Genomic DNA, 19,992 nt, shown 5'->3' with positions numbered 1-19,992 from the left:
CCGTTTCTAACATTTCTCAGAGACGGAGAGACAGCACACACACTGTTGTGTCTGCTCCTTTCCCCGGCCTTATGTTTGGAAATTATGCATTTTGTTGCATTTCTCAGTAGTTTTCCTTTATTGCTGAGTCACCATCCATATGCATGGCTTGGCTCCACCAACATTTGCTCATCTGTCCGCTGGTGGTGGACATTTGGGTTGTCATATTTCCTATAAATATTCAATGTCATTTATATCGCTGCTATTCCATGTAGTTAATTCTACCAGCGTTTCCTTTTATGTTTAGTCTCACTTCTTTTCTGCTTGGAAAATCTTTCATTCTGAGATCTGATAACTATTGGTTCATATTTTCAACTTTTTTTTAAAAGCGTCATATTTTATATTTAACTATCTGAAATGTATGTTGTTATGATGTGAGATGAAAAGTCAATTTTACTTTTCTCCAAAGTTGACCAACTATTGTATCACCATTTGTTAGTCATTTTTTTCTCATATACTTTGGCACACATTGTCGTCATCAATGTTAGATACTAAATTTCTACAAAATAACCAGATTCTGGCTGTCTGAGTTTATTGATCTTTTCGTTGGTGTGCCTCTTCCATATGAATTGTAGCTTTACGGTATAGCATCTCTCCATTTCCTTAAGCAAAAGTTTCCCCGAAAGCATTACTTGATATGTTGTAGCAGAAATCTTCTCTTTCAGTAATATGTTGGCTCATCTCATTCATTTTTTTCTGAAGGCGTCATGTACCATTTCTGCCTTTACATCCTCTTCTGAGCTCATGTAGGTATGACATCTCTCCCCTGGAAGGTAACCCATGACCTCGTTCCTGTGCCTGGTAAACGCTGATTCCTTCTGGAAACTTGCTTTTCCTTCCTTCTTCAGGTGCATTCTTCTTTCCTTTCCTCTTACACTTCTAGGACTCCGCCTCGGCGTCCTGCTCCCTTCTCCTGCCCTTAGGTGTAGTGGTTCCTAAGATTCTGGGCTTATTCTGTTTTAATTTCCTACTGAGTTCCTGGGTTATCTCGTGCTGCCTTGGTTGTAACAATATCTATACTAATAAATGGGTAATATGCTAATTAGACCAGACATCTTCCGGACATCATTCCAGACGTCCCGGGTCCTGGGTGCCTGTGGGAGGCCAGAGGAGGGAAGCAGCCCGGGTCCTGGGTGCCAGGGGGAAGCCGGTGCCAGCAGCCAGGGGAAGGAAGGCCTACTTTTGCACGAATTTTCATGCATCGGGCCTCTAGTCTTTATATAAATGACTCTCATGTCTACCTCTATACCCTCGGGGTCCACTTTCAAAGCCGTATCAAATGCGTATTTATATGGTAACAGGTCAAACAAAATCCATTGCTCCTCTGTCCCCATTTTCTTCCTCAGCACGGCTGGCTGTAACATCCACTCAATCGTCCACGGAAACCCCAACATTGTCACTCTCTCCCCTGACCCCAGTGGTGCAGGCAAGTTCCCTCTGGAATTTTGACTCTTGAGCTGCTGTAGTTGAGGTCCCTCAGCTGTCCTTCAGCTCGTGTGTGACTTCTGATATTGTCAGATACTGTCCAACATGCCCATTCACTGATTTCAATGCGCTGTTTTATAACTAGCAGACTGTTAGCGGAATTGCTCATATCGCTGGCTGTCCTAACCAAATCACAGTGTCCTTGCAGATTGCTACCACGTTCTCTCATGGTGTCAGCTTTTCACAGCAATTGCACTAACAGGTGCTCGGTGATGTTTTTGTTACAGTGTTTACCTGACTGTAGTCTCAGATCTGGTTAATTGATGCTCCAATGGCTGCCAGAGTTGTTGTTGTTTAATTACGCTAATTGTTTTAACCCAAAATTCTTTGATGCTTCTTATCTCAGAATAAATCTCAACCCCCATATCTTGGCACTCGAGGTCCTAAAAGATGTGGTCTCATCTTTTTTTTACCTAAATCCTGTCATTGCCTGGAATGTGGGTTATTCTTCAGCTGGGTGTGTTCCCTGTGTGTGTTTTCTTGCCATTTTTTAAATTTTTCTTTTTAGAATTAATTCTTTATCAAACATTGATTAGTTAACTACTATGTGCAGGTACTGTACTAGGCTGTGTTCGAAATACAAAGATGGATACCCCTTGAATAGCAATCTTTGAAAGGCTTCCCTTATTCTCCATTTGTGAGAAGTTCCATCCTTATTTGTGAAGTCTCTTCGGGTCATCTCAATGAAGATGAATCGTTCTTTGCCTCCAAATCATTTTTAATAATCATAAGTAGACAACGTATCACAGCTCTCTTGGATTTTATCTCTGCATGTGTCTCCTTTGAGGTGAATGTCTTGAGGTCAGGGATTGTCTCTACCAAGCATGTTCTCTCTTCTCTTCCCTGTGCCAACACAGGGACTTTAAAATAATTGATTGGAAACTTGTCTCAAAGCCAAGAAATGTAGAAAGTCAGGGAAGAGTTGTGTTACCAAAGCCAAGAACATGCTTCAGGAGAGGACAATGGGTGATGTCTAAGCTCCGGAACAGGAAGGAGGGGTCCAGATGTAAGTAATCGGATTTGGCAATTAAGAGGTGCTTGGTTTTCTTAACAAGAATAAGTTCCATAGAGTAGCAAGGGCAGACTCAGAGGACAGCAGATTGAGAAATAAATAGAATTCTCCTTAAGTAAAAATTTTAGCATCTATTTTTATGGAAATTGGCTGGGAGACAAATCGAAGATATGTGTGGTCTAAATAAAGATCTAGAATCCGCATGCATTATGCTGATGTAGGAGCATCCATAAGTTTTGTCCCGTAGATGAGTGGGTAGTAGGTTTGATGTTATTTTAAGAAAATTTATAAATTTAACCACTATTTTCATTCCATTAGAACGCTACCATAAATCTACATAGAGGGCACAGGTTCCTTCATCAGTTAGTGATATTTTGAATAATGCATGGCAAAAATTATTTTGACCCAGAAATTGTTCAGAATGGTTTTACTGATGTTCCATGCTTCTGTCTACTCCCTGTCCTTGTTTGAATGGTAATGCATTGTGTATATATGCCTGTTTATATGCATTATATATTATAATACATAATATCATATATATGCATATATATATATATATATATATATATATATATGCTTATATAAAGTAAATGGATTTTTAAAAACACCCCTGAGGAATTATATACATTAGTTTGATTTTTGGCATAGTATATTGGATTCCTGGTCTGACACAGTTAACATTTCTGCATTGAGAATGCCTTTTATATTTGATGGAGTGTCATAGATTTTATTTGACTTTTTATTGGCTTTTTTTTTCTTACTTGGAGTAAACATAAAATAATGATGGAGTCCCAGTCAGTAGCATCTTGGAGTTGATAAAATAGGGCAGTATGATAGAGCGTTAAAGCTTCGAGACTACCGGCCTACTAGTTTAGCTTTGCTTTAACTAGGGTTGAGCTAGTCGTTTTTGGTGATACTAGTAGGTACATGGTATTACGTGTCTCTCTTTATTGTGACAGTGGGCTCGGCACAAAGTTTATGTCAATACAATGACAGACTCCTCAGTGGAGGTGGAGGTGGGAGAGGGAGGACGGAATCTTAGGGCACCTCGTGTGTGTCACCTGAGTTATGGTTTGATGTGTGCGGCACAAATGTCGTTAACTGGACCTGTTAGGAATGTGTAGAAGTGCTGGGAGTCCCTCATCCGTGGGACGGTATTGATTTCTGATCTTGCAGTCAAGGCTCACTTCTATCATCACAGACGTGTGCGGAGCATCTGCCATGACACCTGGCTGTGTACTCAGCACCGTCAACAAGCTCTCCTGCTCTTGGGTTTTCTTGGGCCAGTGAGATAGTCCAGCAGGGGTCCGTGTGCCTGACGCCTGCTCCTTCTCTACCTGGTCCCACTGGGAGATGGAGGAGGCAGCCTTACAGAGAGCTGACTGCATGGGGGCTGGGTGCTGGGCCCGCCGAGGGCACCCAATACATACTTGTCGGCTGCCGAGTGGTGACTAGCTGAGGAGTGGCTGGGCTCACCGTGTGTGTTTGTATGAGAAAAGATGGGTGCTGTGGCTCATTTTGAAAATAGAAAGAATAGGCCTTGAGAATTACAAGGGGGACAATGGGAGCTTCTCAGACGGTTGTGGACATCACTACAGTAAAAACATATGCCTTACCGTTTCTCACCATAGAAAACACGGATGCAAACTGTGGGGATGTTTCTAGAGGCAGCGTGACGAGTCAGCAGTCGTAGAACAGAGCAGGTCCACACACATCAGCTTCAGCAAGTCAGCAGCCCTTCCTTTGAAATCAGTTATAAATCGGGTCATTAAATAGAGCGACTACATCCCCGCTCGTGTGCATTTATGTTAATAATGCTCAACGCCTAATCCTGGGAAGAGTGAGGCAGCCGTAGAGCGAGGGGGCCACGCAATCCGTGGCCCATCCCCCTTCCTCGGGTAACGGGAGGTTAAATGGGGAGCAAGCAGAATGCCTGCGGCAAGATGGGGGTATTGATTAAAACGCTGCTTTCGCAGCGCGCAGACTCCCCCTGGAAGCCTGGGCGAGAGAAGCCAGCTGCTGTCGAGGAGGCTGCGTGTCCGCGGAGAGTACACCCTCTATCATCACAATATGGCGAGGAGAGGTGTTTTATGTTTGTGTTAATTTCCCCACTAAATCAGTAATTATTACAATCCCGTCCCTGCTGTTTACCCCGCAGCTGTTTTTCCATTTGTCGAGAGAGCGGGTGTTCTCCGAGGACCGCACGCGCTTCTACGGCGCCGAGATCGTCTCGGCCCTGGACTACCTGCACTCGGGGAAGATCGTGTACCGGGACCTGAAGGTAAGGGAACGCACAGCAGCATCCGCGTTTGTTTTCGTAGGGGCTGTGGGGACAGACAAAGCAATTACAGAGTTACACAGCGCGGAGAAAAGCAGATTTGGTCGGGCAGAAAAGCATTCTGTGTAAGGATGGAGTTCCTGCACCTGAGAGGAATTGCATTCACTGCTATGTGTGTCGTTCCTTTATGTCCAAGATTTTTTTTAAAATATGTTTTTATTGCTTTCAGAGAGGGAGAGAGAGAAAGAGAGGGAGAGAGAGGGAGGGAGGGAGGGAGGGAGGAAGGGAGAGAGAGAGAGAGAGAGAGAGAGAGAGAGAGAGAGAGAGAGAGAAACATCAATGATGAGAGAGAATCATGGATCGGCTGCCTCCTGCACGCCCCACATGGGATCAAGTCTGCAACCCGGGCATGTGCCCTGACCAGGAATTGAACCGTGACCTCCTGGTTCATAGGTTGACGCTCAACCACTGAGCCAACACCGTCCTATGTCCAAGATTTTGATGTATAAGAATTTCTGCTTGACTGCCCTCTACCAATAACAGTTTCATAACAGTTTCGGTTTTCTGTAAATGTGCTAGATAATGTTAAACATCTGATTAAAAGTCAAGTATCTTTGCAAGTGACATTTGAAAATAAGTTTCATTATGATAGTCTAACATCCAATGATGTATTATGAAGAAATTTTATAATAAATAAGACTTTATTGGAGGAGAATATGTGGTTTGATTTTGGTATTCACTTTTTTGGTGGATTAAACACCTGGAGCATTTAATATAGCGTGGCATTGGATTACTTGCATTTTAAAAAGGGCTGTCATTGTTTTCTTGATAAGAGTGACTTTACTTCTCCAAGTTCCTCTCTGATGAGGCCTTTGGAGCAGCTCCGGGATTAACCCAGGACCTCCTGGTGCATAGGACGACGCTCAACCACTGAGCCATGCGGGTCGGAAAGGAAAGATGTTAGGCTTTGCGGCCCATGCAGTCCCTTTGCGGCTCCTCAGCTCCGCCATCGCTGAGGGCAGCCAGACAGCACAGGAATGAGTGAGCCTGTCCGGTTCCCGTAAAACTGCCCACCCAAACAGGCAGGAGGCTGATGTCACCCACGGGCCCGTGTCCTGAGCCCTGGAGTGGCTCCCCGAGAGCGGCAGTGATTTTTGTGACACCGTTCGGGATCACAGGGGCCGTGTCAAGGAAGGTTGTCCCGTGACATATTTTGTACAGATTCTAAATGTGACAATCTTACTTCTCAGTAACTAAGTCATATGTAGTAATCCTGACCCGTGAACATCTGATACAGAATTGCTTTATTTACTAAGCACTAGTTTATTTAAAATGTAATTTGGTTTGTAGGAACAGGGGTTATAGGTGTCTTCGTTGAAACTGTTTGTATCTCCATATTGCGACACAAGGAAGAAACCACAATTACCCGCCTGACTCCCATCCCTCCCTTCGTTAAGTACCCATGATCCTTAAGAATCTAATTAGTTAAGCAGTTGTCTGGGTGACTTCAGAGTGTTCCTGTCATGTGCCTATATGTTATGAGTGCCCCTAAGGAGTAACCACCTCATAAAGACTTATTTTACACGATGTTAGTGAACTATAGTATCTATGTTTGCATATAATAATTTATCGAAGTATAAAGAAGCGATGAGGTACTGTATTTAGGAGAGATGAACTATGGGATGATGAAACATCCAGGTCAGGGATGATGGACTACATGCCACAGTGGACCAGAGATGAACACAGATCAACGGCGTAACTATGTCCTGAAGCTTCTTATGACCAGGAATGTGACAGAATTCAGCATCCCTGGATCTGATGTCTCCATGGCCAACTAATACTGTCATGTTTAAGTGTCTGGGATTTTTTTAAAAAAGAAATGGGTTATATGGCATAACATAACTTGCAATGTATGTTAGATGGCATTTCCAATTTTATTTAGAAATAGTTGGCTCTTTTCTGCCTGGGTCACCTCCCCCCACTCCCACTTTGTATTTTATGAATTCTGTTTGTAGGAAGAAGGCGGGGACTTCTAGATTTAAGGAAATCATAATTTTGAAGTAGTTGGTAACATACCCAAAGCATTTAAAGCTGGAAGGTAGAATTCTTGGCCTAAAGAAACAAAGAAAAGAATGCCAGCATTGATTGAAACATGGCATCATTGAGATGGTCTTGGTCAATATTTGTCATTAACTATGTTACTACCCATTAACCCTGTTACCGTGAATATAGCGGTGTATTGACATTCATTAACATGATATTCATTGCTCCATCCTTTCTGATGATGGAAAGACTAAATTTATTATGTTAGATTATGTTAAACATCCATTATGTTAAATTGCAACATTAAGAACCTATTTATATATGACTATGAGTCATGCACTTACCATATACCTAGACCACTCACTTTACTAGACAATTACGTGATCTCTGTTAAGTTCATTTTTAAAAATAAAACCTTACCTCACTTAAAAGTCTAAGTAACTGTACAAAATGGGGCAGAAACCATATAAATGTACCCCAAGGAGAATACATGCAGTGCAGACAGGGAAACATTAGAAGTTCATGCAAATGTTACCTGGATCCGTAGGGCACAGGGTTGCGCAGATTAGAGGGAGATCCTTGAGTTGGTGTCATAGAAGTTGAGAGCTGACCCATGGTTTACAGGGATGTCGCTGACTTCTAGAAGCCTCGTAAGTGACTTACAGTCGTGGGTAAGTTGGTGACATCGTCAAGATTATTGGAGCCCATGAGTCCTCTCTCCGGTCTAATGTTCTTGTCATTACATCATTCTAGAGCTGAGATGACATCTAGATGGGGGGATGCACTGAGAACTCCGGGAGATCTTCGTAAACCTAAAATTCAAACACAGTTGCCAAAGATAAGAGAATAAATGTTTTAAATATGTTTATACCAGATGTATTTAAAAAACAGCATCACCAAAAACTGGTTTAGGGATCCTCTTGGATCCGGCTCAGAGTTGCCTCTGTCATCGTCTTTCTAATGCCCTTGTGTTCATTCAAATACATTTAGATGATTTCTAGGACTCAGAGATGGCACAGAGGGTGGGTTCAGAGAATCTCTTATCACCGCCCTCCCAATCCCCATCAGTTCCCCGACATTCACCCCAAATAAACGCCCAGTCCAAGCAAAAACAGTCTGCTGGCTTCACACACTGAGCCCCCAGACACAGCGCCCAACTCCACTGCTACCCAGACAGCCCCTCCGGATCCCTCTTTTATAGAAAATTTACGCCAGGGCTACTAGGAACCTCTCCCATCTCAAAAATTAAATTGTCCTGTTGGGCTGTGTTCCTAGTTTGTAGCAAATTCTTCAATAGCTTAGCAGCCCAGGTGGGGCCTTTGCTGAATCCTTCATAGCCTGGGAAGGTGGAGCGAAGAAGTGTTTCCCACCCAGGGTGTCCGCGCCCTCTAATTCCAGGGCCATTAGGTTCCTGCAGGTCAGCGTGGGCGCCGTTTGGCACCTGATACCCATGAGCCTGGTCTGCAGAGTGCAGAGGGCGTGTGCTCACGGCGGCCTTGGGCCTGCGCAGTCCGGTGGCAGCACTCAGTTTGGTGCCATTGTGCTGAAGTGGGTGTAAGAGTGAGTGAAGGAGCTGTTTGCTTATACTGTTTGATAGTCATCAGAGCCCTGAGGAGCTGCTGTTACCATCCCTTTGTTTCGTCTCAGTGTCCGCCATTTAAATACAATGATACCTAAAAGATATAGTCACATATATTAGGATACTCTATTTAAAAGTTTAAAAGCATTTAAACCTTCTAATACAGGGGTCCTCAAATTACGGCCCGCGGGCCACATGCAAATACAAATATTGTATTTGTTCCCGTTTTGTTTTTTTTACTTCAAAATAAGATATGTGCAGTGTGCATAGGAATTTGTTCATAGTTTTTTTTAAACTATAGTCCGGCCCTCCAACGGTCTGAGGGGCAGTGAACTGGCCCCCTGTTTAAAAAGTTTGAGGACCCCTGTTCTAATAGCTACTTTGGCATGTTTGAGAGCAGAGCTTGCCAGCCTGCATGCCACACGTGGGTTACAGGTGTGCTCCAACCATGGCCACCCTCAGCCCACAGGTGGTTAGAGGAGCCTCCAGCCAGTCACTCCCGGCCTCCAGCAGCCTGTGCACTGACCCTGGTCCTCCCCACAGATTTCCATCTCCTGTTGTACCAGGAAGAGCGGTGCAGGTTTGAGAAGCCCCGCAGAAAACACAGCTTGGGGTTTTCAGAGTCTCATTTTCTTCGGGGTCCCTCCCAGCAAGAGCAGAAGGACCGTAGTGCTTTCTTGCTACAGGTTCCTGTGCACAGAGCGCAGAGGGCAAAGATTTCCAGCGCTCACATGTTCTCATTCAGACCCTGAACCAAGACCCTCTGTCACATATGCCTGTCCCCTCCAACTGGGTAAAAATGTCGCCTTGTTATGGGGACTCCATGAGGTACATTGTCTAATGTTTTCTCTCTCCTCGAAGTGCGAGCTGCCCTGAACGGTTAGATGACAACCCTCTGATGTGAGTGGTCGGCATAACCAGATTTCTAAGACATAACGTTCTCTCTCCAGCCCCCTGTTTGTCTCCATCATTGCTTTTGCCAGTGGGTGCGCCCGTTAAGCATGAGCATAATGCCGTGTAAACCAGGACTGACTGTGGCGATAAAACAGATGCGCTGAGGTTCATCCGGGGAGAGAACCTGGCCGGTCAGCGACAGTGTGCATGTTGCAGTTTGTGGCTAACAGAGGGAAGAAGGAAAGCCAGGATGTTGAGGAGAGAGAACCAGGGAGAGATCGTTGGTAGATGCGTGCACCCCTTCTTTACATAGTGGCAGCGCTCCGAGGGCTGGGAGTCCTGTGTACGTCAGTGTTAGGTGTGTGACGCCTGGGTGTTCCGCTCTGTCCAGGTCTGTGATCTGCTTGGAAAGGACTTCCAGGTGATTGATTCCGTGCATCCTCCACAACACTGATGATTCTATTGATTGATTGATTGATTTCAGAGAGGGAGAGAGAGAAACATCAGGGATCAGAGAGAATCATTGATCGGCTGCCTCCTGTATTCCACACACTGGGGATCGAGCCTGCAACCCCTGGGCCTGTGCCCTGACTGGGAAAGGAGTCATGACTTTCTGGTTCAATAGGTCCATGTTCAACCACTGAGCCATGCCAAGCTCACAAATGGTTCTTATATATTCCAGAGAGTTGTTATGCATCTGTGTAAAACACCTATTTTAACAAGACTGGATATTGAATTACCCTGGCTTATCCTATACACTGGATCCAGGGTGTTTTTTTTTTTAAGGTGATGTATGTCTGACTGTCATTCATGCTGTTGGGGGACGAGCTGTTTTTGTCATCCCTGCTCAGCAAAGTGATATTTCAGGACAGTGAGAGTAGAAAAATAGTTGATGGGAAAAGGTGGACACTATTGTACAATAACTGGCTTTAAAGTTATGAAATATTTGTTTTGTTTGTTTATGCAAAAGAAATTATTGCATATTGAGACATGTTTTTGCCTAAGTCACTGAGCTGACAAAAATGTTTCATAGGGTTTTGTTCTTGAACTTTCTTCTTTCCTTTAAAAAAAGTGTTATCTAGATAAGCACACACCATTCTAATAATTTACACATCGACCATTACATGCTATCCTAATCAAAGCCCTAACGGCAGAACAACCAGAATGACCTGTCGACCAGTCGCTATGACGCACACTGACCACCAGGGGGCAGGCACTCAATGCAGGAGCTTCCCCCTAGTGGTCAGTGTGCTCCCACAGTGGCTGGCCGGGATGAGCTGCGCTCCCACAGTGGCCTGCCTCTAGTGTTTAATAATGATCAATACATTCATTGGATGCTTCCAGTGTGTTAAGGTCTGGAGTTAGTATCTCATTTAATTCTCAAAACAATCACATTCTGTTGCTACTGTTACTTGCCTCTGGTTTATAGATGAAGTTGAGGCACATACAAGTCAATAGCCGTAGGTCACACAGTGAGAAGGGGTATAGCTTGAATTTACGTGTGAGTTCACTAACTTGACCCCACACTCTTTTTTTAAAAATATATTTTATTGATTTTTTACAGAGGAAGGGAGAGGGATAGAGAGTTAGAAACATCAATGAGAGAGAAGCATCGATCAGCTGCCTCCTGCACACCCCACACTGGGAATGTGCCTGCAACCAAGGTACATGGTCTTGACCGGAATCGAACCTGGACTCTTCAGTCCGTCCGACGCGCTATCCAGTGAGCCAAACCAGCTAGGGCGACCCCACACTCTTATTCATTGTGCTCTCACTGCCTCCACGCAGTGTGCTGTCACCCCGCCATCACGCCCCTCACCCCACCTCTCAGTCACCCCTAAGGCTGACCTTATTGCTCCCTGAACCATTGTAATGTTCTAAAGCTGATTCATAAGACGAGGAGGATGGCCTGGTTTGCCCAGGAAACCCCCTTATGTTCTGGGCAAACTGGAACTCTCAGCCACCTTCAATCCGTTCCTTCCCCAACCCTGTCCCTACACCTCACTTCATTCCTCCTCCCTCAGGCCTTGGTGTGAGGCTCAGAGATGAGATCTGAGGGTGGAGAATTACTTATGAGCCAGGATTTAAACTACATGACAAAGTAGCCTGGTCAGAATGTGGAGGAATAGTGCATGCTGCCATGCTTCCACGCATGCTTCCCCATGCACATGAGGCGTAGAGAGGCCAGGGGGGCCCCACCAAACCAGGCTGGGAGTGGGAAGGAACGGAGTAGATAGTACATTCACATTTTATGCAGTAATATCATTTGGAGATTTTATAAGAACTTTTTATGTATTGGTAAAACAGATTTATTAAATATTTTTAAAAGATTATGCAGCATTTGAAGAACTTAAGTGGGTTTTATTTGTATATACTATAATACATTCCTACATTTAAACCATCAGCATCTTCTTAAATATTAGCAGCAGGACATGTATGTTTTTATTCAACAAAACAACAGACCCTCCAGTATATACTTCCGTTTCTCATTACAGCAAGCTCGCAGAAGGGAGCAAGGAAAAGGGAAAAGGGAGAAGACTGGAAGCAGGAAGAAGAGATGGACTTGTTGTCATTTATGCAAATTAGGCTTTACTTTTAGGTTCCAGCTAGTAGAGAAGCATATGGAAGGTGCAATATTTCTGAATTTAGATAAAATACAAGAACTTTTATTTTGTGAAAAGCTCAGCAGCATCACTTCTCTGAACTCTATGCCATAAAGGAAGCGTGTATGAAGCGTGTAGATCAGCCAGGGGGCACAGTGAGAACCACACCTGAGGACATGTCTGTCTGGTCTTCCCTTGAGTGAACTCAGCTTGCTTTACTGCATCGAGTTTATGGTTTATAAGACATTGGATGGTATAACAGTATGATGTCACCCCATTTTATATATAGTCATTTATGTTCATATATGGCAGCGGTTCTCAACCTGTGGGTCGCGACCCCTTTGGGGGTCGAACGACCCTTTCACAGGGGTCGCCTAAGACCATCCTGCATATCAGATATTTACATTATGATTCATAACAGTAGCAACATTACAGTGATGAAGTAGCAACGAAAATAATTTTATGGTTGGGGGTCACAACATGAGGAACTGTATTTTAAGGGCCAGAAGGTTGAGAACCACTGATATGGGGTTCTGTTTTGAATTGGATATTAACTTCAGAGTTCAGGTAAGCACTTGCATAGATCATCACACTAAGGAGTAGAATAAATTGCCTACTTGTTTAATCAGTTAATTTTCATTCATTCTGTTAATAATTTCTCACGTGTGTTTGTATCTACATGAGTGGGTGAGGCTAGGCCCCATGTCTGTGAAGCTATATGATCACAGCTCAGAACTATACGTATCTATGTGTGATGACAGTCATAACTTTGGGTTCAAAATAGGAGAGAAAAATGATCAGTTATTGATGTTATTTTTAATGATAATGGCTTTGCACAAACTCCTTCTACTCTGGCATGTCATAATTTTCACTTGAGGCAGATGATCTTGCTACTTAGTTAAATCTTTGAGATTCTCTTGGTGTGTTTTCATTAATGGCTTCAAAGAGATTCCAATTATATAATGTTTGTGCTATATATTTTCATTAACTGTTGACCGACTTTGACATTCTTGACCTTTTTATGTTTGAAAGGGTTGGTATTTCTTTATCACAAAGAACTGCAAAAGAGGATACCACCTTACCTTTCAAAACACGATTTAGGTTTGATTTGCAACCACCACCAAAAAACATTTCTGTAAGTGACTATTTTATAATAGCAATAGATTCCCAAGAGAAAGTGTTGAAAACCATCTGTGTGTATCCAGAAAAAGATACTCATCTCTTTGGGATTATTTAGGTCACAATTTATTTACATAAAAAGAGGATTGGTTTTTGCTTTGAAAAATTAGGTGAGCTTTAGTTCTCAGAATTTACACAATAATGGCTCTGACTCCCATTGGAGTAAAAAATCAATTTCATCATCAAAATATTTGATAAAACATGTTTCTTTTTATATAGGAATTACGAAGCTACAGGGTTTGTGAGTCCTGAAAGTTCTATTAACAACTATGTCCTCTTTCCAAAATCTCTTGCTCACCATTCATAATTGTTTCCAAACAGTATTTTCCTAGATTTGAGGACTGTAGAATAATCATGTCATTTTTCTTCCTATGCAGTTGGAGAATTTGATGCTGGATAAAGATGGCCACATAAAAATCACAGATTTCGGACTTTGCAAAGAGGGGATCACAGACACGGCCACCATGAAGACCTTCTGTGGGACCCCGGAGTACCTGGCGCCAGAGGTGGGCGGGGCTCCGTTCAGACAAAAAGGGAACATTGACATAATGCTCACACAGGAGACATTTCAGCATGAACAAAACTTGCAGTTCCTGCTATTTTTACCTGAATTTCAACATGAATCAAATCTATTTTTCTTCCACTGTTTAACATGATATTATAGGGCAAGGATATATATTTAAATTAAATGTTATAAACTTGATGAACATAAAGGTAGGAACTATAGTAGAGTAAGTCCATATTTAGTTGGCCATATCCATTTAATGTTTTGATTAAGCCTTTTTTAATTCATTTATTCAAACAGAATAATTGAATGACTTCGAAAATGTTTACAGTTAGTTCTATAAACCATTTGGATTTTCCTTGGAAACAAAGACACTGATCATTTGGATTTGAGGTGCTGTGGGTTTTCGTAATTATTAGGAAGTATTTCACTGGGAGGGTTCATGAAATGACAGCAGCTCCCACTGAAACCCCTTGCAGAGAGTCCGGGAGACTGGCTTTCTTTGTTTATCCGCAGGCATAGATTGTGCATCTGCTATGAAGGGGGTGTTTTCCTGAGTGATGTGGCTACAGGAACTAGACACAAAGGACAGTGCTCTCAGGGAACTCGCTCTGGAATAGGGTTGGGAACGCTCATGCAAACCACACTTTTTGTTTCTCTGGAGTTCAGTTTCCCTGCTGTCCATTTGCCTTGGATGATGTTATCCCATTTTTAGAATAACAAAATTAGTAGTGTCACAATTAGGGAAAATTAGTTCTGAAGGAGATAAATACATCTCATTTTAAAAGCAGAGGATCAAAGAAACAAAGATACTGTTCTATATGAAAATGGTCAACAGAAGAACAAAACCAAGAACATAATGTGAGAAGAGCCTAATGGTTTCTAAATAGAAAGTTTATAATTTCTAAGAAATTATCAATTTCTTCATAAAGACAAGTAAGAAAAAGACAAATATATATATATAAATTTTAATATTGCAGAAGTCTGGTCTTTAAAAGCAGTTTACATATCCATAGCTGTTACAAACTGATTCATAATTAATTAAAATCTTGCCCCTCATTTTTATTGGGGAGAATGATCATTGTAGTTACGGTCTGAGAATGACAGATCTTGAAGCCACTAACTTCTCATGCAACTTTAATTCTTATATTTAAGTTTTTTGTCAAACACATGTTTGTTACACCGGGATAATTTTGAATGTGTTCACTCTTTTAAAAGCAAGCATCTAAGTTCCTCTGGTCTTGGATGTGAACCGTTTCACTAAGGACACTCATTCATTCACTAAGGAAATACTCATTGAATATTCATTAGGTGTCATGCATTATCTTAGGTGCTGGAATACAAAGATGGTAAGAAGTGGTTTTTGTCCTCAAGTATCTTAGTATTTACTAAGGTGATTAGCTGTGGAGAATAATGATTACTGTGCAAACAGTAATTGCTGTACTGGAGTTAGTAGGGTGTGGCAGGATTAAAGGAGAGACGTGTGAGCCTGCGCAGGGAGCAGAAGAGAGGAGGCAGGACTCATGGATCGGGTGGGAATGCAGAGTTAGGTTGGGTCTCGTGAAGAAGGGAAAACCACTTTGCAATTGAGAGCAAGGCAACACTGATTAGGTGGTCAGTTAGGGGGGGATTGGCAAGAGCTGGCTCTCGCCTTACTTGACACGGTGTCTGTCACCTTTTTGAACCCGGAAATTTCTAGTACTTCCTTAATGCCAGCCTTTTCTTAAAAAAAAATTTTTTTTTTATTGATTTCAGAGAGAGGGAGAGAGAGATAGAAACATCGATGAGAGAGAAACATCGATCGGCATGCCCCCTACTGGAGATCGAGCCTGCAACCCAGGCCTGTGCCCTGACCGTGAATGGAACTGGTCCCCTCCTGGTGCATGGGCTAATGCCCAACCACTGAGCCACATGGGCCGGGCGCCAGGCTCCTCGTGAGGGCATAGAAGTCGGAGTTGTGTCTCAGACCTGGACACAGTGTTGGCTCTGGGGACCGGCTCCCCGTCAGCATTTCCCCTCCTCTTGCTGTAGACTTGTTCCCCTTTCTGTACCTTCTCCATTGTCTTATCTGCCAGAAATGCTTTGCTGTGTAAAGACAGGTGAAAGGCATTTAAAAGATGCTTCAAAAAGACTGCAAAGTCAGCTCAAACCGATTAATTGGGCTATGTAGCAGATTCATCACTGATTTTTAAGTAAACTTAAGTTTTAAATGAACTTAAGTTTCTTCTGTGGCAAAGACCGCCAGAACAGATACGTGTTATCGTGTAAAAACGCCATTTGTTGGAAAAGGAATATTTTTCAAATATTTGTTCTCAGGTCTTTTGATGAAGAATTACAGATCTTTAGTGTTACAGGGTGGGGGAGGCTGGGAATAATGTATTTTTCAAGAGATTGCAGAAATGCAGTCTTAGTAGTAAAACAAACTATGCATTTGGTGAGTTACAGCTCAAAAAATGCACTTGCACACAGAGTTATAAACGAATGTGTTTTCGCTCCTACTGCCACTGGAAGGAAATAAACTTGACCTGCCATACATTACGGACAATAATATATTTTGCAGGGAATTTGTTTTTGCAAACTCTACTCTTCTTTTCACTCCTCGAAACGATTAAAAGAAAAAAATTAGAAATCACGCATCCAACCTTCGTGTTAAGGTTTATTATCCGAGTTGGCTCACCGAACCCAGGCCATTTTATGCAGCGCTAATTATTTAGTCTCAGCTTTGCTCTTGAGTTAGCAGTACCTGCTCAACTCTCCAACTGCAAAACAGTCTGAAAATCAAATGCGGCTCACATGCAAGACCCAACAAAATTAAAAGTGTTAAGTGCGTTTTGGCAGTTCACTTTTATTATGCCCAGTCCTCAAATGTACCGGCACATAGTCATCTGCACGGTAGTTATTTTTCACGTGTTGATGCGATCACACAAAAAGTACACGCTAAAAGGAAGCAGATGGTGACAGATGGGGGAGGTTGAATAAGGTGGTTTTGGAAACCCAGAGAAATGCACTTCTGTAATAGTGTAAAAATAAAAATTATTTGATAATCAAGTTAGAACTAACAAAAAGATGGCCAAAAAAAAAAAATGACTGAATTGTTGGGAAATGCATAGCCTGTAGTTGCGGTTGCTGTTCAGAGAAAACGTGTTCATAATTTTGTTTTACATAACGGGAAACATTTTTTTCCAGTGGATGAAAATGTATTTTTGATGCCTTCTTCGATTTTAGAACCTCATTTTTAGAAAACATCCATGTACCGTCATTGTATTCATTTTTCTTTTGAAACCTACTAGCTTTAATACATTCTATATAATCCAGATTTTGAAAATATCTGAAATAGACCAGGATATTTTGATACAAAGATTCGCTCAAAGCCATTGTGATGATGTATAGATAATAGTACCAATGGAAATTAAATTCTATGGGGGGGGCGTGTCTAAAACCAGAGATCAACATAATTACTTAAGAATGAGTTGGGAGAAACATGTCAATTACAGCAAAGGTCGTTGGTAGCAAGGAGCGGTGCAGGCAGGGGGAGTAGTTAGAACCTAACTAGATTTAAATGTATTGAATGGAATTTTATTTACTTATTTTAAATACAACAAGAATAAATGTAAAAGGTGCCATTTTATGGGCTCTTTCAAGACTATCGTTAGATCTTAAGAGGAACAAATGCGGCCCAAGTTATTTAACGTTTGCACATTTCATCTGTAGGGAAACACAGGAGCTCACAGACGTACATTTTGCTTAGCCCCTGGACACAATCCTACTATTTCTACCAGATTGTGAAACTAAGTCTTAACACTTCTAAGATTTTTGTGAAAATGAGAAGTGGTGCTGGTAGCCTTTCTGAAACTGTGTTGCCTCCCTAATACTTTATTTCACTATGAAAAATTCATGAAACACCTGTCCTCTTACGGGATGTCGGAACGCCTTCGCCTTCCGGATGGTTCTGTAAAGGGCTCATCACCCGTGTTCAGGGGCAGATGGAGTCGAGGTTCATGGTGGTTAGTTCAAGTGGAAGGTGTGTGTTTTGTAATCAGAGTTCATATGTAAGCACTTGTGTCAGATGTCCGGCTCACTGTTTATACTATTTCTGGATCATATTCAAAACCATCCCATTTGTCCCCAAATTGGACACTTAAAAAATATGTATATTTTTTATATATTTAAATATATATAAAATAAATATATTTAAATATATGTAAAATAAAATAAGTATATATTTTTAATTGATTTCAGAAAAGAAGGAAGAGATGGAAATATCAATGATGAGAGAGAATCATTGATCAGCTGCCTCCTGCACACCCCATACTGGGGATCGAGCCCACAACCTGGGCATGTGCCCTGACCGGGAATCGAACCATGACCTCCTGGTTCATAGGTCGATGCTCAACCACTGAGCCACGCTGGCTGGGCCCCCATTGGACACTTTTAAAATATGAACCTAAATGATAGTTTTTAGTTCCATGTTGATGTCTGTTAGTGTTTAGAAGCAGCAGCTTTTACTTGCCTAGCGATCTGAAAGTTCCATAGGAGCTACTTTTTTCAATGTTGTGTGGTCTTTGGGATTTAATTTGCATTTAGTACTTTGGAAGGGTTCCAGGTTAGCATACAGTTTAATTTTAAATGCTCTGAAGCATAAGAACGTGTAGAAAACTAACGCTAGCTGGTAACCTGTAGTATTTGACAATGGCTGTTTTTTCTTGGGTCGCAAAGACCCAGTTTCTTGGAATCCCATAATGCCTGATGCTTCCGGATGAAAAGAAAGCATAGAAATCTCTGGGAAGGTGTGTGTAAGCATGATTTAGTCACCAGCATTGCCTCCGTCAAGGATGTTGCCTGTTCTGGCCACAGATTGCTTTTGCAGCCCATGCTAGCTGCATGCAGGGAGTGTGTGCATGCGAGGAGGTAGCCGGGAAGCGACTGCACTCTGAGTCCCAGCAGGGGGCGGTTACAATCCCTTAGGAATTATTAGAGCAGTTGACAATATGTATTTATGAAGACAATACCAGGAAAAATGGAATCCTTAGTTCTTATGAAATATAGACTTCCCCCAAAGCTGCAGTGCGTTTTAGAATCTGAATTAGGATATTTACAGGTCTTTTTTTAAGCAAATCCCTGTGATGGGAAGGATTCCCATAAAAGAGAAAGTATGTCAGCGTGCGTATATATAAAACACACACCTATCAGCTACCTGAAATCTAAGGGTACCAGAAAAAAAATGTTGAATTAGCGGTAAATTGGTTCATCCAAGTTCACAGTTTACTTTCACAGCATAGGTGCGCAGACAGCATGTTTAGACGTTTAATCCCCCATCTGTTCTGTCTGGAGTATTGTTGAGCAGTGAGCCACTCGGGGGCTCACATCGCCCCCTTATAGTTGCCTGCCTCGGCTGCGTTGTGTGGCCTGGGCGAACACCCTCAAAGGGGTATCCCTTCAACCTCCCAGTAAACCCTAATTGGTAAAAGGCTATTGGAATGAATGTGTGTGTGTTCTTAAAGTGTCCATTAGCCAAATCAATATTTACACTGGGAATTTCCATTGATGGTATCATTTTAAAAGACCGGGTGTCTTATTTAATTTGTTTAAATCAATAGCCAATCAAGAGCTATTTATGCTGAGTTTTTCTACTCACCTGGTTGTTCCAGAAATGGAAGTGCCTACGTCAAATGTTACCTAAGGCTAATCAAACGTTACCCGATTATTTCACAGCCCTGGGCACCCGCTGTCACCACCTTGAGCCTCAGGCTTTATTTTATCAGAAAGTGACCCGGCTCTGGTCCTGGGGACAAAGGATGCCGTGTCCCGGGTTTGCGCTGTTTGCGTGGGGCTGCCATGGGAGCGCCCATCGCTTTTTGTTTGTTTGTTTGCTGTTGTTTTTTAATATATTTGTATTGATTTCAGAGAAGAAGGGAGAGGAGAGAAAGAGAAACATCAATGATGAGAGAGAACCATTGATTGGCTGCCTCCTGCACGCCCCCTACTGGGGATCAGCCCACAACCCTGGCATGTGCCCTTGACTGGAATCGAACCCGGGAGCCCTCAGTCTGCAGGCCGATGCTCTATCCGCTGAGCCACACCGGCGAGGGCCTCCATCGTTTGTTAACATTCACATTTCTGTGTGTCCCTGACCCTCTTGTCCTTGGCGTCTGCCTGGGCGTTTGTGTTCAGTGCAGCTATAACAGTGATGGCGAACCTATGACACGCGTGTCAGAGGTGACACGCAAACTCATTTTTTTGGTTGATTTTTCTTTGTTAAATGGCATTTAAATATATAAGATAAATATCAAAAATATGTCTGTGTTTTACTATGGTTGCAAATATCAAAAAATTTATCTATGTGACACGGCACCAGCGTTAAGTTAGGGTTTTTCA

The 19,992-nt window shown here is 42.4% G+C and overlaps 1 protein-coding gene across 3 annotated transcripts in view; it reads left to right on the top strand.

Moving 5' to 3' along the window:
• Positions 1-19,992, top strand: part of AKT3 (AKT serine/threonine kinase 3) — a 238,032-nt gene that overhangs the window by 199,131 nt on the left and 18,909 nt on the right. For all 3 annotated transcript variants that reach the window (XM_023744156.1, XM_006102827.3, XM_023744157.1), the window contains 2 exons: positions 4,695-4,817; positions 13,490-13,618. In XM_023744156.1, the coding sequence (XP_023599924.1) occupies positions 4,695-4,817; positions 13,490-13,618 (252 nt within the window). The remainder of the gene's footprint in view (positions 1-4,694; positions 4,818-13,489; positions 13,619-19,992) is intronic.

This window comes from Myotis lucifugus, unplaced genomic scaffold (genome assembly GCF_000147115.1).
Source record: "Myotis lucifugus unplaced genomic scaffold, Myoluc2.0 scaffold_432, whole genome shotgun sequence".
Taxonomy (NCBI): domain Eukaryota; kingdom Metazoa; phylum Chordata; class Mammalia; order Chiroptera; family Vespertilionidae; genus Myotis; species Myotis lucifugus.
The sequence above is the reverse complement of the archived record's forward strand: the minus strand, read 5'-3'. Positions and strand labels throughout refer to the sequence as shown.